At 48.2% G+C, this 23,289-nt stretch overlaps 1 protein-coding gene across 9 annotated transcripts in view; it reads left to right on the top strand.

The window, feature by feature from the left end:
• The window catches only part of Foxn3 (forkhead box N3), a 375,175-nt gene that overhangs the window by 195,605 nt on the left and 156,281 nt on the right, over nucleotides 1-23,289 (top strand). For all 9 annotated transcript variants that reach the window (XM_032908258.1, XM_032908265.1, XM_032908263.1 and 6 more), the window contains one exon: nucleotides 21,167-21,279. In XM_032908258.1, coding sequence (XP_032764149.1) covers nucleotides 21,167-21,279 — 113 coding nt within the window. The remainder of the gene's footprint in view (nucleotides 1-21,166; nucleotides 21,280-23,289) is intronic.

Below are 23,289 nucleotides of genomic sequence, written 5' to 3'. Positions count from 1 at the left end.
ACATGACCCCAGTCACCTGACCTCTTCCCAGGCACAGCCTGTTAAAGATGTTCCCATTTCCCAATGGCACTGTCCTTCAAGACACAGGCCTGCGAGGGACATTTAAGTCCCAAGAATGAGCCTTGAATGAAGTGCTTTGGTATTCTTGGAAAAGTAGGACTCACCAAGGCCTATTGGCTGCAGCAAAAGGCCTTAGTATATGAGGGGCATGGGAAGTACCAGTCTGCACCGGAAGTGAGCTTGTTATCTCTGCAGAGCTGAGTGTGTGGTGGGTAATGCCCTTGCCCACGCCCTGGAGCAGCCATTCTTCATGGGGGGGGGAGGGAATTATATGCCTGGGACACTTGGGCTCCTTTAAATACCAGATTAGGGGGCCATCTCTATGGGTGAGGTGGGGTAGGGGTGTTGGTCTGTAACACCCTCCCCAGTGCTCGCCTTCTGAGAGGCTAGAATTGACCTTTCTCTCAGAATATAGGCCTGGTTCCAGTGCTGGGAGGAAAGCCACGACCTCACTTCTGCCCTTTCCCCAGTTTATCTTCATTTTCTTCCCTTCCAAAAAGGTAGAAACCTCATGGTATGAAAGAAATATTCTTTGGGCTCCCTCTCACAGTGATAAGCACAAGAATGCTTCTTTTATTTCAAGGAGAAAGAACTTGAGTCTGAAACATCACGGTGCAGTGACAGGAAGTCTGATGGTGCCTGATCCCTCAGCAGCACACAGACTGGTGTGTTTTAAGTATCTGTCCCAGGATTCCTCCAGGCTGCTAGGGATGTCCCCAGACATGTCTGGCTCTCAGAAGAGCCCTGTGGGTACACAAGAGAGAGTCTGTAATTGCAGAAGTTGGGGTATTCCTCAGCTAAAGTAGCAGTCGTCTGGCATCCTCCAGACTGCAGGAGTAGATGTCTGCAGCTCCCACCCACGAGGCCCAGCACGCTTGCCGTATCCTGAGACCCAGGCTTCTCCGTGTCCCAGGATGGGTAGTGTCACCAGGGAGCTGAGACTGTCCCTCCGACTGAGTCAGGGGCCAGCTTTCTGCTTTGATCCGGAACTCTTCCCTATTGTTGGGGGAAGAATAAGCTTGGTGCTGAACAAAGGAACAGACAGACAGACAGAGAGAAAGTGATTCGGCAGGCGGGGTGATTTCTTTTTGCAAAAGGGTGCGGCTGGAACCCAAACTGGTTTAGCAGACACACTCCCTAAAATGACCTATGTTCTCTTCACTGCAGTGGTGAGTGCACCTCCTCTCGCTGGTTGGAGCTTCATGGTCCAGTCTGATGGGCTAATTGACACAAAAAGAAGTGAGGTGGGTGGTTCCAGGAAACCTAGGGCCCTCAGAAAACAGTTTCTTGCACTATTGTGTCAGTGGTTAGGGTGACCACGAAAAAGCACCAGAGTGTGTGTGACTTAAACAGTAAGATTGTTGTGTGTACACATGGGTCTCTCTGGGTGTACAGACATGTAAAGGCCAGAGGTCAACCTCTGGTGTCCTTTCCTCAGGAGCCATCCCTCTTGGTCTTTTGAAACACGGTGTCCCACTGGCCTGGCGTTTCCCAAGCAGGCTGGTGTGGGCAGGCAGCAAGCCCCAGATCTGTCTGTCTCTACCTGCCCAGTGCCTCTCCACCACGGGGTCCTGGGAGTCGAACTTAGGTCTCCATTCTTGTGTAGTGAGTACTTTGCCATCCGAGCTGTCTCCATCTCCACAAACCCTCAGGTAACATTGAAGTTGGGAGAACAACTCTTCGCCCCCATAAGCTCAGCGTGGAACTCAGGAACAGATGTTTCTCTCTATAACCACAGCACTGCTGTCCTCTCAGGGAAACGTAAAGCAATTCCTCACAGCATCTCATCCACACCGCATTCAGGTTTCTCTAGGTATCTAACAAAGCCTTCAATGACTTCCTGCTGTTTTGTTTTGTTGCTGTCTTGTCCCTGTCCCCTGCATCCAAGGCCAGATGCAAGTGTACCTGTTTCCTTATGAAGCTGTTGAACGTGGCCCAGTGTCCTCTGTCAGTCAGGTCTCCATGACCCAAGGTCCCATTCATTTCATTAGGCAGTTGGCAGTTAATGCCAGGTGATACCCAGCCCATCAGATCACTCTGGGCCGTTCCCCGTTACAGAAGCTGAGCTTGCTCTAGGCAGGTTTCCACTGGACGCTGGTGGGCTTTGCCTTGACCAGGAGGATGCACACCTCGGGGACCTGCTCTGGGATCTCATGGGCACCCGCTGACAGCTTCTGCCTGGATCATTTCGATGGGAGTTAAAAGATGGCAACTGATAATTTTATCACTCGCCCATAGTTCTTAACAGGGAACTGTAAGGACCAGTTTTTACAGAAAAAGTTTAGTACAATAATTGCTCCTAATGGTGGGAAATAAATCCCTCTCTGTGATTTTCACTGTGGACTCATGGGGTTTTCTCCAGGCAGTGTTTTATAATCAATTGCAACCATTATTTTGATGCTCAAATTATCGCAGATTCAGCCCTTGAGACCCTTTCAAGCTGCATTTTATGCCCTTTGAAGGTGTCCCTTCTAGTCTGTAACTACTTCCTTGTGGCCTAAGCTTCTCTTACATTTTCTATTTCAAGACCCGAAATTATTCATTTTCCTAATAAGCCTTGATTTAAGGGGGAAAAAAAAAACCAACCAAAGAACATTTCATGTAGCTCAGGCCGGCCTTCACTTCTGATTCTGAGATTATGGGTGTGCGCCCCCATGCCAGGTTTCATGACTGCATATGTGCTCTCAACCACCCAGCCAACGCTAGCCCCTAAAATTTAATAATAGTAATAAAAATTTTGCTTTTATTTTTTAATCAACTTTGTTGGGACATAATTTACAGAGTTAAATTATACTGGTGGGGGCACGTTTTGACCTGGACTGGAGAAGGCTTCGTAGGTATGGGAACTGTCCCCAAAGCCTGATAAAGACTTCAACACCAACTGTATGTAAACTTAAGAGAACAGTAAGGCTGTTGTGTGTGCCCAGTGCCTTCCCCATTGAGCCCTCTCCTCCGCCCAGCATATTGTTTCTGGGAATGGTGAAGGAGCCGTGGGGACTTACACTTTAGTTAGTTCTGTGATTCCTGAGGACACGCTTCCCGCACGAATCGTGATATGCTTGCCTGGTCACCTCTTGGCAGATCCCGGGCTATTTCCAGTTTCTAGGAATTATTAGTAAAGCTTCCTGGAACATTCTTGAACATGTCTCTTTGAAGACCTATGGCTTTATTCGCTTGAGGAAGGCCTTAGGGATCCGTTAGGTGGCCCATGCACTGTTTGTGAGATTGCCAGACTTGTTTTATAAGCTAGTGTGTAGTCTTATATGTTCCTTCATGGTGTCCTGCCCTGGGCAGTGCTTACAGTATGTATGTTATTCTCATAGCGTCTTATTCTAGTTTGTGTTGTGTGTCTTTAACTTTGTCGATAGTTTGAATAGTCGAGCGTTTGCGAGTTGAAGTCAAAACATTCACGTGGTAAAATAGCAAATTTTGATTCCCTTCAGTTCCCTCTGCTGTGGTGTGATTTAAATGTCTGCTGTGTGGTAGACACGGGGCACACCTGTTACTGAGCAAAAGTGAAATGGGTACTAGGGAGATGGCTCAGTAGATAAGAGGTGTAATCACAAAGACCCAGTTTCCAGTACCCATCTTAAAGTTAGTGAACCCTGGGGCCCTGCCTCCCATCAACTGCAGCACTTGGGAGAGCGGGCCTACACCTTGCCTGGGCAGCAGGGTAGAGCTGGCGGGGTAGCAGGGATTGCAGGTAAACTGCCCCGAGGGTGGGCTAACCAGCTTAGATACCATTCAGGCCCAGATCCAGGACTTTGAATTGGCCCACCCCAACATCTACCACACTGATGAACTGCTATAGGGGTCAGTCCACAGATCCAAAACTACAGGATCTCCATGACATAGGAGAACAACAGGATATCCAAGAGAAGTCCCATTAAGGTTCCAATATTGACAGAGTACCAGAAGACAGAGGCCTCATACCAGACCAATGAGTCACTGCAGTGAACATTCGAAAGCAAAGAAATTTGGGCAAAAGGGTAGACTGTGGGACACTACGGTTTCCACAAGGAGATTCTTTTCTTTGTTGGAGGGGAGGTTGCAAGGGGTAGAAGGTGAGTATGAGGGGAGAGGGAGATGAGTAGGATTGGTGTGCATGATGTGAAATTCACAAAGAAAAAGTTAAACTACAGTTGGTGAGCCCTGGGGCTAGAAGGGGGTGTGCATGTGGCCACACCTCTTGCAGTGGCTTCCATATACCTTGAGTACCTGGGACACTTGGCTCAGTCACAGTGCTAGTGGGATTAGTGAGGCTTACAGTGGTCAAGTGGGTCATGGAGGAGACTTGTTAATGTCTAAAGATCGCTCTTTCGTCTCTGGTGATGTCGCTCAGCTGGTAGAGTGCCTGCCTAGTATACATGAAGCCCTGGGTCCCTTATTTGTCAGGGTCAAGCAAACCTGTAAGGGGAGGAGACAGGAGAATGGTTGAGACTTGCTGGCCACCAGCATAGCTCCTGTCTGGGGAACGTCAGCATGCGATAGAACAGGACACCGGACATCTTTCTCCTATCCCCATGAAAGCGTGGGCTCACACACCTGTACACACATGCCCATGCATACTACACACACACACACACACACACACACACACACACACACACACACACACGGGGGGGGGGGGCAGACAGACAGACAACTGGGGAAAAAGGGAAACAACTGTTCTGAGTCTTACGGATGAGGTAAGGAACAGTAGTTAATCAGCCACCCATGCTGCGTGCCTACAGGGAGGCCATAAGAGGCTAAGGCCTCGTCCTGCTTTCCCAAGAAAGACATTCTGCCTACGTGTTCCCTCACTTCATACTGGTTGCAAAATACTTAAGTGTAAATGCTGTAACTTCAGGGCTTGTACCAACAGGCTCACCCCTGGGAAGTTAGCACCTCCCACTGTGGGAACTCAGGGTTCCCATGAAGCCTGATAAGCCTGCACTTGATCTTTTGGCCTTAGGTAAAGCCTCAGAGCCTTGCTCCTGACCAAGCCCCGACTGAAACATTCCTTCAGAGTCTGAAAAGTAAGCTAGGGGTGATACATGCCTCCACAGTCCCAGCACTGGGGGTGCTAGCTTGGTGTGTGTGAGGTGATGGGCACCATCTTTTTACTGCAGAGGAGACCAATATGCATATGCTGAGTAGTCTGTGTCCTGTGTCCGTTCCCCTCCCGGTCCCCTCTTATGCCCCTTAGAGAGTCTCGTGCCTCCTCTCCCCACCATTAGACAGCTCATAGAACCACACTTAAGAGATTTTAGTCATGCTCTGAGTTCCTCCTGCCCGTACCCTGAGCTACAACAGAGCACCTGAGATCTTCCGGTTGTGGCAGCGAAGTGTTCTTATGAAGCATGATCGGGTGGTGTTCTTACAGTAGGCGAATTCAGACCCCGTGAGTGCAGGTAGCCCTGGACAGGGTCTCAGGTGAGGATCCTATCAGTGGTTGCCGTAGGATCACAGACTTCTGGGCTGCTGTTCAGTTGGCTCTAAATGCAGTTTTTATGTGCATTCTGAGCAGCTCGGAGCCATAGTAGCGATGGATGTGATACCCTTAGAAAGGAACCCTGCCGGGTATTTTTAGCAACAACATACTTCTCTAATTCTGTAATGGAGTTCCATGTTCCACAGCTTACCTCACCGACGGCTCTGCTCTTCCAAGGTACGCCATGCAGTGAATTATTGCAGAAGTACGGGTGGCCTATTTCCCGCCTGTCTATGACTTAAATCACATAGGAATTGCTATGTACCTATTGGGGTATGTAGATGCTAAGAGTGAAATTCTAGGGTAATCAGTTCTGGTTTTAGCTTGTCAGTCACGGTCCTGGCAGGAGACTGACGGCTCCCTGAAGTGAAGTAACTGAGGAGAATCTGATAAAGGACTAGTTCCCAGCTGTGGGTAAGCATAGGGAGAGAGAGAGCAGCCTGGGACTGTGTGTGCACGCTAGAGGGAAGTGGGTACAGGCTGAGCAAGGGCACGTTCTTACCCTCTGGGGATGCAGGGGTTAAAAAAAAGCAGCTGAGCTTCTCGGTGGTCAGAAGGGACCAGAACCTTGAGAAGTAGATGCAGCACTGAGCCCAATAGGACTAGGTCTGGGATAAAGCCCTGCCTCCCGCCTCCACCTTTCCCCATGGTTCTCTGGTGTTTCCCTTTAGAGGAGCGAGAGAGGAAGACCGTGAGGAAGGGATCCTGTGGATAGATTGTCTTAATGAAACCTTGGTGTGGGAAGGGAGCCGCATGCTCTGCTGGGCACTTTGAATAAGCTCAGTACATAGGCATCTTGCACACGCAGGTAGGGGTGTGTGGGGTGTGTGTGTGTGTGTGTGTGTGTGTGTGTGTGTGTGTGTGTGTATACACACTCCTTGACTACCTGGCTCAGTCACAGTGCTAGTGGGATCAGTGAGGCTTGCAGTGGTCAAGTGGGTCATGGACGAGGCTTGTTAATGTCTAAAGATTGTTTTTCCTCCCTCTAGCTCCCTTGGTAGAGTGCCTGCCTAGTATACATGAAGCCCTGGGTTTAATTCCTAACACTCCATAAACCAGACTTGATAGTGCACACCTATGATTCTGGAGGCAGGAGACAAGAGGATTAGGAGGTCACAGTCATCGTCATCCACAGAGCGAGTGTGAAGTCAGTCTCAGCTACATGACAACCCCTCCCCCAAATAAAGTCTCAGTCAGAACCTCAGACCTTTCAAGTGTTGAGAGTCTTTATTTTTAAGCAGTTGATAACCACGTTCCCATGCTTAGAAGAGGGTACAAAAGTGAAAGGCTCTTTCCCAAAGTGTCATTCCTGTCCTCACTATTGTAAGTGGGCTCCCCTGCCCCCACCCCAGGCCATGGAGCCATTCCAGGGAGCTGAGACTGCCTGTGTGGAGGAATGTCTCACTCTGAGGTTAGAGGCGCTCAATGCTCTGTTCTGTCTCTCTCCTCCTCCCTACCTTACTCCTTGAAACAGGGTCTTCACTAAACCTGAAACTGGACAGTGGCCAGCAAACCCAGTGACTCTCCAGTCTGCTGGGTTACAGGCCCTTGGCATATGGCTGTCACCATAGCTTTTAAAGGTGTGTGCTGGGATTTGCATTTGCAAGCTCTTTGTTAAACCGAGTCCCTAGCTCAGGTTGCTGTGTGTGGAGGCCAGAGATAAGCATCAGAGCTTCCTTGGATCTGCTCTCTGAGTCTGGAGATCTAGGATTCTGCTCAGCCGTCCCCGCCTCCCCAGCCGGGAGTGTTTTGTATGTGGAGCTGAGGAGACTCAGATTCATGCTTTTGCAGCCAACACTGGACTGAGCCCCCTCCAGAGCCCCAGGTGTTCATTTTGCCAGTTAGATCCAGTTGACACAAGTCTCCATGTGGTTTTGTAGGGTTTTCCCCCTGTTTTCTTTTTGTTTGTTTGTTTTTGCTTTTTGTTTTGTTACTGAAGCAGGGTCTCATGTAGCCCAGGCTAGCCTCAAATTTGATAAGTAGCCAAGAATGACTGAACTCTTGGTCTAGCTTTTGCCTCCCTAGTTAGTGCTGGTTTTATAGGTGTGTGCCACCATCCTTGGTTATTCTAGATAATTCTGAAAGAACCAAAGGTTCTGGCTTTCTTTTTTCTCCCCTTCATTTCTCTACACACTGTTTTTTTTTTTTTTTTTTAAATAGCACACATTTTAAAAGACACTTTCTTGCCAAGAGGATACAGAAAACTTGCAGATGTGTGCAAGTTGTCCCCACTTTCAGAGATGTAGTTTACCTTGGTGTAGCCCCTTATGCAGATGTGCGAGCCTTGGGAGCCTCGTAGTCATAGCTGGAAACCCTTGTGGCAGAGCTGGGTCTGTCATAGCTCACCTGGGGGTGCATGCAGCTCTGAACGCAGCCCCTGCCTCTCGTTCTCCATGACCTGCACTAGGTCCCCTCCTTCCACGGTTTGTTTTTTATGTCTATAAATACTTTTAAGAGACCTTCTCAGATTGTGTTATGGGGTCTTTTAGAGTTATCTGAGATATGTGATCACCCTTCAGAATTTGCCATATGAGTGGAGAGGTGATGTTTTCGTAGATGGTCACACGCCACAGTGAGTACTGCAGTCCCATTGGCTTTGTGTTTTTAAGAAATTCTCATTTTCTCCATCTCTCTCTCTCTCTCTCTCTCTCTCTCTCTCTCTCTCTCTCTCTCTCTCTCTCTCTCTCTGTGCGTGTGTGTGTGTACACCACATATCAGGACAAGCTTGTGTGGCACTCCTATTCTGAGATGTCCATTGCTCATTATAGTGGGCCATATTAATATTAACTGTGATTTGAGGCTGCTGCCTGATCGTGATATGTGTCATGATGTGTTTTGGGGGTGAGGGTGAGCTACATGTTTGATATGGCTTTCACTGACCCCAGGCAAGTCTGTTAACTAATCTGAGACTTAATTTCCTTATCCGGACACTCCCCACCTGCCAGACTGGGAGAGTTAAATGAAATAACAAGTGTCAGGTAGTGGCGAGCACACTGGGCACTCGGTCTGTGAATGTGAGTGGTGTCATTACTGCTGTCTCTTTGAAGCTCTTTTGCCAACCTCTTTGAAAGAGTGTGCACCTGGGTCGTAAGCAGGGCTGAACCTTACTCCAGGTGACTCGGCCGTATACAGAGTGCATTCACTATTCTTTGCATAAAATTACCACAAACAATCTGAAACCTTTCTCACCAACAGCCTTCCATTGGCCGTTGGGGCACCCTGAGTGATTGCCAGCTGTCAGTCAAAGGGACGAGCCTGCAGGACTTACGTTCTCTGTCCTCAGGTTGCTGTGAATTCTCAGGTGAGCTCAGAGAGGTTGGCGAACAGCTGTGCTGTCCAAGGTGCCCGTCTGGCCATGTTAGGGTCTGACAGATTGTGTGCTTGTAGTCTAGGTGAATCTCCACGTGCCTGGCACCAAAACCCAGCAAATACTGATGTTGGTGGCCCTCACTAGCAAGACTCACAGAAACAGCATTTGGGAGAAGGAGGGGGCTGTGACAGTTATTAATATTATCAACTTCCTTGGATCTAGAATCCCCTAAGAAGGCACGTCTCCTCCCATACCTGTGGAGGATTATTTAGATGAGGTTAGCCTCTGGGCGAGCTTGTGAGGGATTATTATTATTATCTTGATTAGGTTAATGAAGTGGGAAAACCCACCCCAAAAGAGCAAGGCTAAAGAAAGCCACCGTTCCCAGGCCTTGGGTCCTGATCTGCATGGGAAGAAAAGCAATGAACACAGATACCACTGTCTGCTGTCTTGGCGGTGGACATGGTGTGGCCAGTGCTTTAAGCTCCCGTGCCCGGGCGTCTGCTGCTGTCATGGGTGTGCGAGCCGAGCACACCTTCTCTCCTCTCACTTGCTCCTTTCAGTGTATTTTATCACACACACTGGAAAAGTGACCAACACAGTAGAGGGGTAGGGTGGCGTGCAACGGTTTGCCTTTGAAATTCCCCAAAAGAGGCCTCTGGGAGATGGCGCATGCCCCAGTGAGGGGAGGATTTGGAGGCAGCTGACTGGTATGTGCCTTCTTCCTTAAGTCACTGCATTTAGAGGCTCCGGCCTCCACTCTTGACACCCCATAGTGAGCTGCCCTAGGGCCAGGTGAACACCCTTCCCATCGATTGTGGGACTGTGGGATTCCCGCATTCCCTGCCTCCATCTTCCTTTCTCTCCTGTTCATGTGCCAGCCGTAGACAAGGCTCCTGTTCCCCCTCGAAGCTTGGGGCCGGCAGTTTGCCTCCCCGGTGCCTACTTTGGCCGCTCACTCCTTTTCTTGGCTCTGTCCATTTTAACCAAGACTTAGTAGACTCTAAAGACCCTGCAACACTTTCCCGATTTTGACCCTTCGGCTGTTCTCTACATGGGTCTAGGTGGTTTCCGGTCTGTCTCAGTAGTGTGGTGCCACATGGGTGAGGTCCGTGTACAAACACTGTTGAAGGCTGTCTGTCCTTCACAATTAGACTACCTAGGCTGGGATTTAGAGTCTCTGGGATGGCAGTTTCTCCTTAAAGTGGGATTAGTACACGCTGAGGCCGAGAGCTCATGAATTCCCAGGAAGGTCTTGGTCTTGGCCAGGAAGGGTGTGTCCGTGGTTACCAGTGGGCCCTGACCACTCCCTGCAAACTAGCATAGAGCCCGGTGACTTTGTTTAACTCAGAACTCAAGTCCTGTGATTTTGAATTTATTTTTAGCAAAAGGCCCTAATGCCTTGCCCACCTTCATCTCCACTCAGAGTGTGGCCTGCTGCTTCCAGCAACGTCGGGTTTTGGAAAAAAGGTGATCAAGTTGTAGGTGCCAATTAGATAAGATCACACTGGGACATTTAAAAATAAATGAGTAACTATGGGTAACCGAAAGATAGAGTGGCCCTGGGCTGGTTGTAATCCATCCAGGGGTGTCTGTGTTATCCAGGGGTGTCTGTGTATGTCAGACTCCAGCCGGCTGTAATTGCCCTCATAAAATATTATTGCCGGTTCTGAGTCACCGAAAGCTGGCAGAGAGAGGTACGGGAAGGAGTGGAAAGTCAGCCAGAGCCCCGCTCCTCCTGCTCCACTTCATACAACTTCTTTATAACGTCCTTCCTGGGTCTTTATCTTCCAAAATTAACCGGAGTTTTCTGAGCAAATGCTCTGAGTGCTGCCTTTTACTCTTGACATCTCTTAGCTTTCAGTCCGTTCACCGTTTACACGATAAAACGGCAGGGCAAGGGCAGTCATGTACAGGCTTAGATTTTATTGTCAGTTTATTATTAGTGTGTGTGTGTGAGAGAGAGACAGAGACAGACAGACAGACAGAACATACATGACAACGACTCTGAGGGTTCGTTCTCTCCTCAGTGTATCTTCTGGGCTTCCCACTCGGGCTAATGAGCTTGGGAATGAAGCACTTAACTTACCGAGACTCCTAACCGCCTCAGACACAGGTCTTTATTCCTCTGCTTGTCTTCTTTGTAATTTGCTTGCAAGTTTGAGACCAGCCTGGACTACCTAGCAAGACTAGCTTTTTCTTAAGTTAAACATAAAAGGTCTGTTAAATTTAGTACTAACAAGTCTTACTACGAAAAGAGATGCATGTGCATCCCACAGTAGTTAAATTTTTATTGCATTTGCATATTTATTGTGGGTGGGTATATGTATATGTGCATACCTCTGTGTGTGTGTGTATGTGTGTGCCTGCGTGCGCCCGTGCAGGTGTGTAACAGTCAGAGGACAGACAACAAGATAACGTCAGTTCTCCTATCCTGTGAGACCCAGGAATTGAACTCAGTTTATCAGGTGTGATAGTTCACTTGGAACCATCTTGCCAGTCTTTATTGTTATTCTTGTTTTACTGACTGTAACTGGTGTGTCTGTGTGTTCAGATGCAGATATGGGCTCACAGGCCTGATGCTGCTGACACTGACCTTGGAGGTTGGCAGAGAAATGGCAGGATGAGATGGGTCTTCTCCCTTTCTGTGCATTTCTCCTGAAAATTAATTTGATCTTAATCACCTTTTTAAATTACTTTGGTTTTACTTAAGGGTATTAATGCAAGGAAATTATTGATCCTTTCTGCATAGATTAACACACACACAGACACAGACACAGACACACACACACACACACACACACACACACACACACACACCCCTTCACTCTAAATGCAGAGTTTGCAGTCTTCATGCTGGGTGTGTAAAAGAATTGCTACCCCACTTCTCCTTCATAGTTGGGCACCTGCAGTGAACAGGCATCATTTAGTGACTTGAGTGCACCTCTTAAAGCGCTGGGAGACCTTGGAGCCACCACAGAGCTCACGGATTTGCATATGGCATAGGTAGGTGACACATTAGAGGTGATTTCCATCTAAAGCCGCACAATAGTGTGTGTATTGGCAGGAGTGTAAGCTTTTCTCTTTCTGATACTTAGAGGACACATTGTCTATGGGTTTGGAACATCCTGCACTGGGGCCAACTGGGACCACAAATCCAACTTCCCTTGCTAAGGGGCTTAGCCTTCCTGCTCCCTACAGCAGTTCCTGGCTCTCTGGACAGGGTGTTGAGTGAGAAGTGGTTACTTTGGGGTAAAAACAAACTTCTCCAAACTATTGATGTTTAAGAATCTCTCTCTCTCTCTCTCTCTCTCTCTCTCTCTCTCTCTCTCTCTCTCTCTCTCTCCTCTCCCTCTCCTCTCCCCTCCCTCTCCCTCTCTCTCTCCCTCTCCCCTCCCCCTTCCTTTCTTTCTCCTTTTCCCTCCCTCTCTGTGTCTCTGTCCCTCTCTTTGTCCCTCTCTTTGTCCCTCTCTCTGTGTCTCTCTCCCTCTCCCTCTCCCTCTCCCTCTCCCTCTCCCTCCCTCCTTTTGAGTCACAGTCTATGTTTCTGTGGCTGTCCTGGAACTCCCTATGTAGACCAGGCTGGTCTTGAACTCCCAGAGCTCCACCTGCTTCTGTGACTAAAGATGTGCTGCACCACGTCCAGCTGCAGTGTTTTCTTTTTAAGTTTCTGCCTCTAGGCTGTCTATTTGTTAGAGGAGGGGCATGGCTTTCTCTGGAGGAGACTCTGCTGTCATTGGTTTTCTTCTACTTTCCCCAATGGTTTCCCCCAGTGCCTTTAGACTGCAGCCAATAAAATTGTGGGAAGACCCGAAGTGCTCCTGGGGGTCTGTTCTGTGCTTAGTGTTGTTTACCTTGCTCTCCCCCATGTCTCAAGGCCCACGTCTGGACACTATGGCCACTTGCTAGAATGACCTTTCTCTGTTCTTTCCCCACCCGCTTCCCCAGGATTGTGTAACTTCTAATGTCACCAGAGAAGTTAAATGGACTTCCTGCCTCTTGTGGGCTGGGTGTGGCTCCCGGTGCTCTGTGTTTGCGGGCATCACATGGACCAGGAAGACTACCTCTGACATGCAGATGAAGAAACGTGTGAAGAACACAAGAAGTGTTCCCCAACCTCCAACCCAAGTAGCACAGTGTCTTAGCAATACAGGCAGGAACGCACAGGCATACTTCCATGCTGTTAGGGGACCACTTCTAGAATGTTCTCCAGAGAAGCTCTGGCATCACCCTTGGTTCCCTCTTAAGGCCACGCAGGCACGAAATGGTGACCTCTCAACCTCAGGAGCTGCACTCTGTGCCACAGAGAGATGTAGCAAGGAGCGTCAGTACCTTGGTGGCAGGGGCTGTGGGTAGCCAGCGGTGCACTGGGGGCGTGAGCTGAGTGCATGCACATGCGCTGTGCAGCTTTAAGGCTCTCTTCCCTCAGGCCTCATCTTTTCTCACCTTGATGGCCCTGTGGCCTCCTTTGGCCATTAGAGGTATTTCTTTGAAGTTTATGGCCTGCCTTCTTCTAGAGGCCCTGCACTAGGAAAATGGATTCTCTGCACCTCGCCCAGCATCTCTTGCCCTGTTGTTCCCCACAAATGACGTTAAGTGGCCTGCTTCCCACACAGCCCAAGAAACACCCTTAGCTTAGGCTGAGTGAGCATGATGGGACTGGCTCTGAGGCTACTACCGCCACCACTGCCCCCTTCCCCAGCTGCCTGGCAGATTGAACTTGAGGAGCTGAGTGCAAAGTGAGAGGAGAACCAGGCCCAGTGTGTAGGGAGCTGTGTTGTAGCCTGGTAGGCCCCAGAGGTTAGCCAGTCACCGGGGTGAAATGAACCTGGACAGTCCAGACTTTTAGCCTCCTGAACCCGGGCAAAGTTTGTCTGTGTGATACGTGGCAACATGATAGAAATTCCAGCTGAGGCCCCTCCAGAAAGCTTAGTGTTACCTGATGGCAGGTGAGTGAACTTAATGGTTTCCAGCTTCTATGTGAGAGCATCTCCTGACGTAGAGCACAGGGGCCCAGAGCCTCCCACCTCCACCCACTCCCAGTTGTGCAGCCCTTCCCGAACCTCTGCTCTTTACTTTATCCTCTGAGCCAGGCTGCTCCCCACCCTGTCCAGGAGGGGCTGTGGGGCTGCTCTTCAGAGCAGAGACCTCTGATAGGAAGCCCAAAACTCGCACACGTCACACACACACACACACACACACACACACACACACACACACACACACACACACACACACCCCCCGGAGGTACATGGGAACAGCCTCTCACCTGACTGTCCCGGCTGTGACTGGCTGTGCCTGGCTGTGACTGGATGGTTCTGTAAAGCTTTTGCTCCACTCTCATCCATCCCTTCCTCTACCGTCTGCATTTGAGCAAACGCCTTCTCTAGACCGGTGAGAAGTAACCTCAAGCAAACTTCTATGTGTGATTACATTTTATTCCTCTTGTATATGTGGATGTATGTTATGTATGTGCAGATGCATGTTTGCATATGTATGACCACATGTGTATGGGGTATATGTGCATGGGTGGTGCTGACACTGATGTCTGGACTCATTCATGGTTGCTTTTACACTCTATTAGTTGAGGCAAGGTCGCAGCACTCACCACTATGGCTTCTGCTCCTAGCCAGCTTGCCTGGGGAGCCTTTGTCTCTGCCTTCTGAGGCTGGAGTTATTGACCAACCCTCATGCTCATTTGTGGATTCAGGGAATCCAAACCCTGCCCTCATAATCAACCATTTAGCCAGCTCCCTAGCTCAGAGACAGACACACAGACAGAGACAGACATACAGAGACAGAGAGACAGAGGCAGACATATACAAAGACAGACAGACAGACAGACAGACAGACAGACACACACACACACACACACACACACACACACACAGAGAGATGTGTGCGTTTTAAGCCCTTTATATTATCTCACAGTTAACCAGTACCTGCCCCTGGGCAGTAGCTGTGTTTGGAGAACTGCGTTAACAAGATGGCCATTTACTTCATGACCTTCCCTTCCTGGTAACAGGAGCAGATAGTTGTTGTGCTGTTGCTAAGTGCCGAGCCCAGTGTTGTCTTGTTTCATCCTCACCACAGGCCCAAGAAGCAGATGTTGTTACAGCAGTTCCATTTATAGACCAGGAAATTGGAGCTCAGAGCAGTTAACTATCTTGCCCAGGGTCACACAGCTGAGAAGTTGAAGTAAAACTTGGACTCCAGTCTTTAGGACTCAAGTTTCCATGCCAGCCAAGCTTAAGGGCCGCCCTTTGAAACACTATTGAGTAATGCGCTTTATGGCTCAGAAAAATCAGTCAGTGATGGCCCTGCATGTAATACAAACGCAAAATGCAGGATGGTAGGCCCTGTGGTATCTTAGTTTGGTCAAGAAGTGTTGTAAATTGCACTACACAAGTACACGGCACAGTGAGGCACAGCCTCGCTAATGATTCATTGCTTCATTACTGATGAACACGACTTTTAGTGTGTCTGTACATCTCCCCTCTCTCCCCTCCCTACAGGTGCTCCCTACAGGCTCCCTGTCTGGGAGCATCTGACTTAGATCTCCGTTGGCGCCCTCTCCCTGAGTCCAGAAGGATCAGCCCAAATCTCTTATCAGAAAGTCCCCTTACCTGGGCCCTTCTCTTGCTGGAACCATAGAGCTTTTGAGTTGAACTTGAGCACAAGTGTGGGGCTCTAGGTCAGAGGGAACCAGCGGTGCAGTGGCTTTGCACATGAAGCCTCCTTGAAGCCCAGCCACACTCGCTGGTTACATTTCTGCTTGCTTTTGTGTTGTCGCGGTTGCCAGGGTGGAGCTGTGTTGTCAACAACAGAGACCATGGACTTGAGAGATGGAAAGATTCTGTCTGGCCCTTTAAGAAAAAGTGTAACAAACCTGGCTGTAGCCAAGCCAATAGACAATGGACCACTTCAGAGCTGGCTACAGGGTCAGTGAGGGTACAACAGAGGGAAGATGGGAGGCCAAAGTTTGTGTTCAGTAGATATTTTTCCCCTTCCTTCCCACCCTGCCTTTCTTTCTTTGTGAGACAGGATCCTTTGTAGCTTAGGCTGGTCTCAAACCTATATCTGAGGAGGACCTTGATCTCTTGGTGCCCTGCCTTCACCTCCCGGTGTTGGGATCACAGGTCCTAACCTCCACGCCTGGTTTTATTTAGTACTGGGGATTGAACCCAGAGCTTCAAGAATTCATAGACTGAGCATCCCCAGTAAATTCTTACAAATACCAATACCTTTAATAGGTGGGGTCAGAGGTTAGGAATTCAACAACATGTTGGATTTTTCTCTTGTCTTTCTTCTTCTAAAGCTTTCTCCCTTTCTCCTGTTCCTCCTCTCCCTCCTCTCCCCTCTGCCCTTACACAACTCAGTGCCTGTTGTCTTTAGACCCGCCTACTGAGTCTGACCCAGACTCCAGGGCAAGCCGTGTCGCCACCGCCAGTGTGTGTGTCCCTCACACAGCAGCGCGTCCTTGTCCTTTTGCTTCCCAGCTAGTGGGAAGCTTAGCTTTACACCTCTGTGGAACCTAAGCTTCATGAAGGCAGGCAGCCCCCTTCTTGTGTGGCTTTTATTCATTAATGTCTCCTCCTTGGTGACTGGCAATGAATTAGATAAGGAGGGAGGGAGGGAAGAAGGAACTCGTGAAGGAACAGACAAGTGAATGCTGATCCATTGGTTATTAGCGAGGTTGGGTAATGTTGGAAGTGTCCCCAGAATGGCATGTGAGAACCATCAAAAAGTTGTTCAAGGTCACGGAGAGTACACACCCGCTTCCCTCTCATTTTAAACCAGGCTCCTGATGGCCACATTGCCCAAGTACAGCTCCTGAACACCACATTGACTATGTCTGTCTTTACTGTCAGGAGAGACCTTTACCGTGGAAAGGGATGAGAAGGACCAAAGTCCCCGGCCGATATTGCCTTAGACCGATGTTTGCCGAACACTGTTGACCGACCCCCAGCTAGACATATCCTACCTTTTAACCAGAACATAAATACACATTGCTCGCACGTATGTACACACACAAACATCTCATTACTACTTGTATTTTCTGCTCTTTTCTGTTTGATTTTATCCAGTCCTTTAAAACAATCCTAGTTCTGACCTATTATGTTGGTTTCATGACCTGTTAGGGCATAGTGTCATATAGTTTGAAAAAAATTAAGTTGACAATCTAGTGCTCTAATGCTAGGGAGATGGCCCAGCAGGTAGGAGCGTAGGACCTGAGGTCAAGTCCCCAGGACACACGTAGAGAGACAGGCTGGTGCCTGTGCCCACCACTAAGCCTGGCTCTGGGAGAGTGGATCTTTGGAGGATCTCTGGAGCTGCTGACCGATGCCAGCCATGACACTGTTGTAGAGTAAGGCAGACTGATAGGGCAGGACAGCTGGCTGGCATCCTTGTCCCTTCCTGCCCTTTCCACATAGTGCAAACAGCTTTGTACATGCACAGACATGCGCGTGCAAACACACACATACACACTCAAACACATACACACACACTCATACATACATATACACACATACTCATACACATACACTCATACATATACATACACACACTCATACACATACACACACATTCATACATACACACACTCATACACATATACACATTCATACATACACATACACACTCAAACATACACACACTCATACACATACACATAAACACCCATACACACACACACACACACACACACACACACACACACACACACACACAATCATTTTGCCGTAGGAATTCTCTATCTAGCATAGGAATTTGACTTTGCTACGTTTAACTGCTCAGTGCATTTTCCCAGGCTCTGGGCCACGGTGATAATGAAACGGCAGAGAAGGTCCCTCACTCACCCAGACCTCTTCATAAGTCTGGGGGGAGTGGACCTTTTCCTGGTAAATTTCATTTAATTTTTTTCCCCTTAAAACTTTTTTCTTTTTTTTCCCTCTTGTATGTTGATTTTTGTTTTTTATTATCGATGGAGTTGTTGGTGGCTCCTCAGGTAGCTTTTAATTAAAAAGATAGAAAAACTTGATTTAACTTTTACTGTCTTTGCACTAATTTTCTCACTCCTGTTTGTATATTGGTTTTCTCTGGGGGGGGGTGCTGTATGTATGTGTAAGTGCATATGTGATCACATAATTCATATACATACATGTGAATGTATAGTGAAAATGCACCCTTAAGTGAAGGGTGTTTTGAACTCCTTAACATTGAATGGTGTGTGACCGTCACAGTTATCTCTATTAAAAAGGTTTGCATTCTCATTTTCAGAGGAGATGCAGAGATTTCCATAAACGCTCTGACCCTCAGCGTTATTACACAACTATAATCAAATTACATCCCTTCCGCAAGAGGCATGCAGTAAAGTTTTCCCGGCCCCCGAAACGTGAGCCCTCTGGTCCCTGTGTGTTTCCATTTCACAAGTTTTTAGCTAAACCGGATGAATGGCTGCATGAAACCAAAGAGAAGGCGTGACAGTGGGCATTTCCAGCTTCTTCACTGCCCCAAACCCGGATCTCTCTGCCTAGAGCTTCCCCCAAAAACTGTCAGAGGCTCTGACAGGGTTCCCAGGGGTGCACACCCAAGAAGCATTGCATTTTGCTTTCCTTGTTTGGAATGCCTGCCGTCCCAGTGTAAGACACACTAAAACGCAGTGTTTCAGTCAGCACCTGTCTGGTGAGAAACACAATCAAAATTCCCCCCAGACAAAAAGAGCCAGCAATCCCAGACCTCTGCAGGGTCAGGGCAGGATCCATTTCTTTGTATTGTTAATCAGCCGGTACTCATTAACAGGGAGCTACATGTGCTGACTAAGTTCAGAAACGTAGGTTGGATGATCTAGGCAACAGGAAGATTCTAGAAGCCGGATGGTTGTCTGGGGAATTGGCTTCCTGAGTAAAGAAATTTCAGCGGTCAGAGCCGGTGTGTAGGGTACACAGGAGGCAGAGAGAGTCACCGGTGAAGGGGGCAGGTTAACCTAAAATACCAAAAAAACTTACCAACATGTTCAGCCAAGACTACAACACATGTGAGCAGTGGCCATTTTAAACCCTTCCGTGTACAAGATCCTCTCCCATGCCACAGCTGGATGAAAAACCCCTCCAGATGTAAGGTTACAGAGTATGTCTCGTCAGGTATGTCCTCTTCGTTAAGATCTCCTGGATAACTTTCATGTACTTTTAGGTACCACAGGCATGGCCACTTCATTAGGGTTTCATATCCCACCATCCCTTGGGCCGGTTGCCTGTCTTTCACCAGGGAGGGACCATGACTTTCTTAGGCACTGTGACCGTCTGCAGCTACATAAGAATGGTCATGAGGCTCCAGGCTTCCCATTCTTGGTCTCCAGCCCTCCACTCAGCAGCTGGATCACTTGCTGGGGAACTGTTCTGCCCAGATCTCGGCTTTATTCTCTCTAATCTGTAAATAACATTACAGCATCACAAACAGGGTACCTGAGTTGGGATTGGGAGGAACACATTCTTGGCTTATAGTTGCTTACCCAAGAAGGCCTGATTGCCTTGTTGGGGGTATTTCCAGATGAAAGATTAAACCAGATGAAAACAGGGACCCCTAGGCTCCTGCTGCAGGGGCCACCTCCTGGCAGAAGTGTTTCTATTTCATATTGGCTATAGCCCTTCATGTAGCTTAGGACATGCTGTGCACTGGTCCCCTGGCTCAGGGCTTAACTGGGATCCTTTGATGAAGAAGGTCAGGCCAGTATTCCCACGCAGCCTACTGGGTGCTTTGGTGGCTTCTTTTACTTCAGTGTGTTAACTCACTGTCTTCCCAGCTCTGCCCTCACCTGCCGGCTCCTTACCTTTTGGCTTTCTTTAAAGTACGCCATGCATCCTATTCTGTAAGAAGAGATAGAGGATCCAGAGCCTGCCTGCCTTGGAAAGTCTGGTCAAACCCTGCAAACTATGCCAGACTGAAAACATGGACACGAAAGGAAAGGCTGTGAATGTTGATGACTCTGAGGTCTTTGATTGCCCAGATGATGAAACTTTACACATCTTCGCATAGATGCTCTGGGACCAGGGACTGGGTGACTGGCATGGTTTTGGGTATGGCCTTTGACCATGGCTTTGTAGGACTACCCTGTCCCCAGTACACCGAAAACTGTTCACTGTAGGTGTCCTGCTGTTACCAGGGATTGAGAATTATTTTAACGTGTGCTATGAGTGCACAAGGCTTGTAAGAAAACTATTTGGTGACGTGATAACTAGAATACAGAACAGAAAAATTCTCCAGAGATTTTTGGAATGGCTTAGCTTTAGTGGTCCTTCCATGCGATCTCCTTGTACTTTTCCTCCCTGTGTTAGTTTAAAGGTTTTCCTGTTTGCTTTTCTAAATGTTGGAAGACACCACCAGACTTTGTAGGGGAGAGTGAGGGAAACTACCGGGGTAGCATGGGTGGAGTGGGACTAGGTCATTTAGCTTCTTTTCTTTCCAAATCTGTAAATATTTACAGATGACCTTATCAAATGGCTTGGGTACACTGACCCGCTGTTCCCCACTCCCACCCACTGTTAAAGCTGATCTCAGACCAGTTGCCTCCAGCCAGCCCAAAAGTGGCCTTGGGGGGCTGGGGGGGAAGCTGCCTTACTTCCCCCAGGGAACAGTTTTAGCCAATTTACACCTTTAAAGTGTGACCTCTTCTAAAGATTCCTAGAGACCAGAGCTGTAAGCTGAGGGACCACCCCTCCATAAACCTAAAAAAGTACATTGCATTCTGGCTTGGGTTTGCCCTGGTTACCAGGTCTTTTGTTTCTGAGAGGAAAGTAATTATGAATTCCATTCCAAGCATAAATGTTCTTTTGTGAGCAAGTTTCGGGCTGGGGCACCAAAAACAATGAATGGATTACGTTGCCATTTGTGTAAGATCGTGCCAGGATAACGTGGTTTAAAACAGCTGGGGTGTTTAGAGTAGAGATAGAGCTTTGAGGTTGCCTCAGCGCCCATGAACGTCAGCCAAGTTAAAGATTTTTTGGAAGAGACTGAATATTCTTCCAAATTCATACTGAAAAATAAGGGATTCTGTTTTTGGGGTGGTTCAGATATGAAAATCATATTACTGCATCAATGTAATCTGGTAACAACCCGTTCGTCTGACCTGCCCTACTCAGGGCAAAGAAGAGTAACAGGCATTTAGTGGCGTCCTGTGGCCAGAGGACAGCATCTCAGTCTGAGAAATCACTAGCAAATGAACAGGAAACGTTTGAGAAACACTGTGATATAGCCATATGTTTGCCCACTGTAAAATACTTTGTACTGTATTAATACGTTTTCCTCTTAATTTCTCTTTGCAGAGTATTGGGAAAGGGTCATTGTGGTGCATAGACCCAGAGTATAGACAAAATCTAATTCAGGCTTTGAAAAAGACACCGTACCACCCACCTCCTACTCCTCAGGCTTATCAAAGGTAAGCAACTCCCAGTATCGGATGTTTTTTTTTTTTAAAGTCTCCTGGAGTTTTGTTATTTTAGCAGAGACAGTGTCTAGAGCTAATTAAGTAGGCCGTATGAATGTTTTAAAAATAGCTACAGACAAACGAGAAGAAGTAAGTACGATGAGGAGGCACATCCATTGGTGATGCATTCCCTGGGAAGCTTACCGCTTCTGCCGTTCTGAGCGAGCGAGCGAGCGTGGCCGCAGAGCATCTTCCTGGGTAGAACCATGTACAGAGGAAAGTGGACAGCCATCATTCCTCTGTGTGTCACGCTTTGTTCGGGTGAGAGCGGTGAGGCAAGCAGGTGAATCACCTTCCCCTAGCCTCGCTGTAGAGCTGTTGAAAGAAGGCAGGCTCGGTTGTTGTCATCCGGTTTCCATGTCGACGGGCTCCTGAGTGATGGGTTTGTTGTAGTTACTAAGTGTTTGCCTTGAGAACGGTGGCCACTTTCCCTCCTCACGTGTCTGTCTGTCATGAGATTGAGGTCACGAGTGCATTTTTACAAATATATGACGGGAGGAGTGTTAGGTAGATTGTCACGGTTTGAAAAAGCACGTTAGTGGCAGATTAGAAGAAGAAAGGGCCCCATAGAACAAAGAATCGGATTTCAGACTGAGGATAGAGTCTTAGCACTTGTCACGAGGCCCACCAAGAAGTCTTTTGAAAATTACTTTGTTTGTTTATATGTACGCCTGTCTTGCCTGTATTTATGTCTGTGCAGCATTTGCATGCTTGGTGTTTGTAGAGGCCAGAAGAGGGCATTGCATCCTGTGGAACTGAAATTACAGATGGTTTGAGCCACTGTGTCAGTGCTCGGAATTGAACCTGGGTCCTCTGGAGGAGCAGCCAGTGCTCTTCATGCCAAGCCATCTCTCCAGTCCCCTAGCAATTCCAGAAGCCCTGTAGCGGCCTTTCTTTTGTTAACTACCCAGTTGCGAGAAGCTGCCAGCGGAGCAGACATTTATGCTAATTGGGAATGGCCTGGTGTCAGAAGGCTGGGGAATTTTACAGTCCACTTGCAGGTTTCTCTGTTCTGATGTTTGTTCTGCAGGAGGGCACACAGTGAGCCTTCCAACGTGGCATTAATGAAGTTCTTGTGCGTTCCATCACAGGCCCTAGACAATCAGTCTCCGGCGAGAGACGGGGGAAGCAGCTGGGCTCTATGAGAAGACTGCTGTATGTCTGCCTTTGCTAGGCGATTAGCGTGATGGTAGCCATAGTAACTGGAGTGTCTCCATAGTAACGCGTAGCCGAGACAGGTGCACTTGCATCACAAGGCTGTTTGTTGCCTGGCAAAAGGACAGGCCATTAGTACTTAGACATAAGCTGTTGCCTTAGAAACAAATAACCCTACATAGCAACTACAGTTGGTTCGCAAGGGTATTTTTGGGGGGTTGGGGGAAAGCAAGGTTGTAGCTGCTTTTGTCTGTGTTCACAAACATCAGTGGAAGCATACTTTATTTGAAATGGCACTTGAGGTCATGTAGCTGTAGGAGGAAGAGATGGGATTTTCCAGAGCAGCTTAGCCTACATTGCAGGAATGTCCAGAAGGACAGCCATGTGCTTGGCTCTCTCCTTGTGGTTGTAGCCACTCCTGAATCAGAAACTAGAGTTGGGGTAGAGAGTTGCTCCTGTATGGGGTTGGTGGGGAGCGGGAACTAATTATTTGAATATTTTTGATATCCAGTTCCTAAAACACAGACACACATACACACACACGCACAGACACACACACAGATACATACACACACACAGATACATACACACACACACACATACACAGACACATACACAGACAGACAGACAGACACACACACACACACAGACAGACAGACAGACACACACACACACACACACACCCCACAGTAGTTTCTCTGGTTTCTCCCCTACAAGCATATCATACCTGTTTGCTTCTAGCAAGTTAATAATGTAAGTGTTACTCACTGGGTTGTGTCACTGGTTCATTCAGGCCAGTGTCTTGTT

The sequence above is a fragment of the Rattus rattus genome, chromosome 7 (genome assembly GCF_011064425.1).
Source record: "Rattus rattus isolate New Zealand chromosome 7, Rrattus_CSIRO_v1, whole genome shotgun sequence".
Lineage (NCBI taxonomy): Eukaryota > Metazoa > Chordata > Mammalia > Rodentia > Muridae > Rattus > Rattus rattus.
Note: the sequence above shows the minus strand (reverse complement) of the source record. Positions and strands in the feature narration are given on the sequence as shown.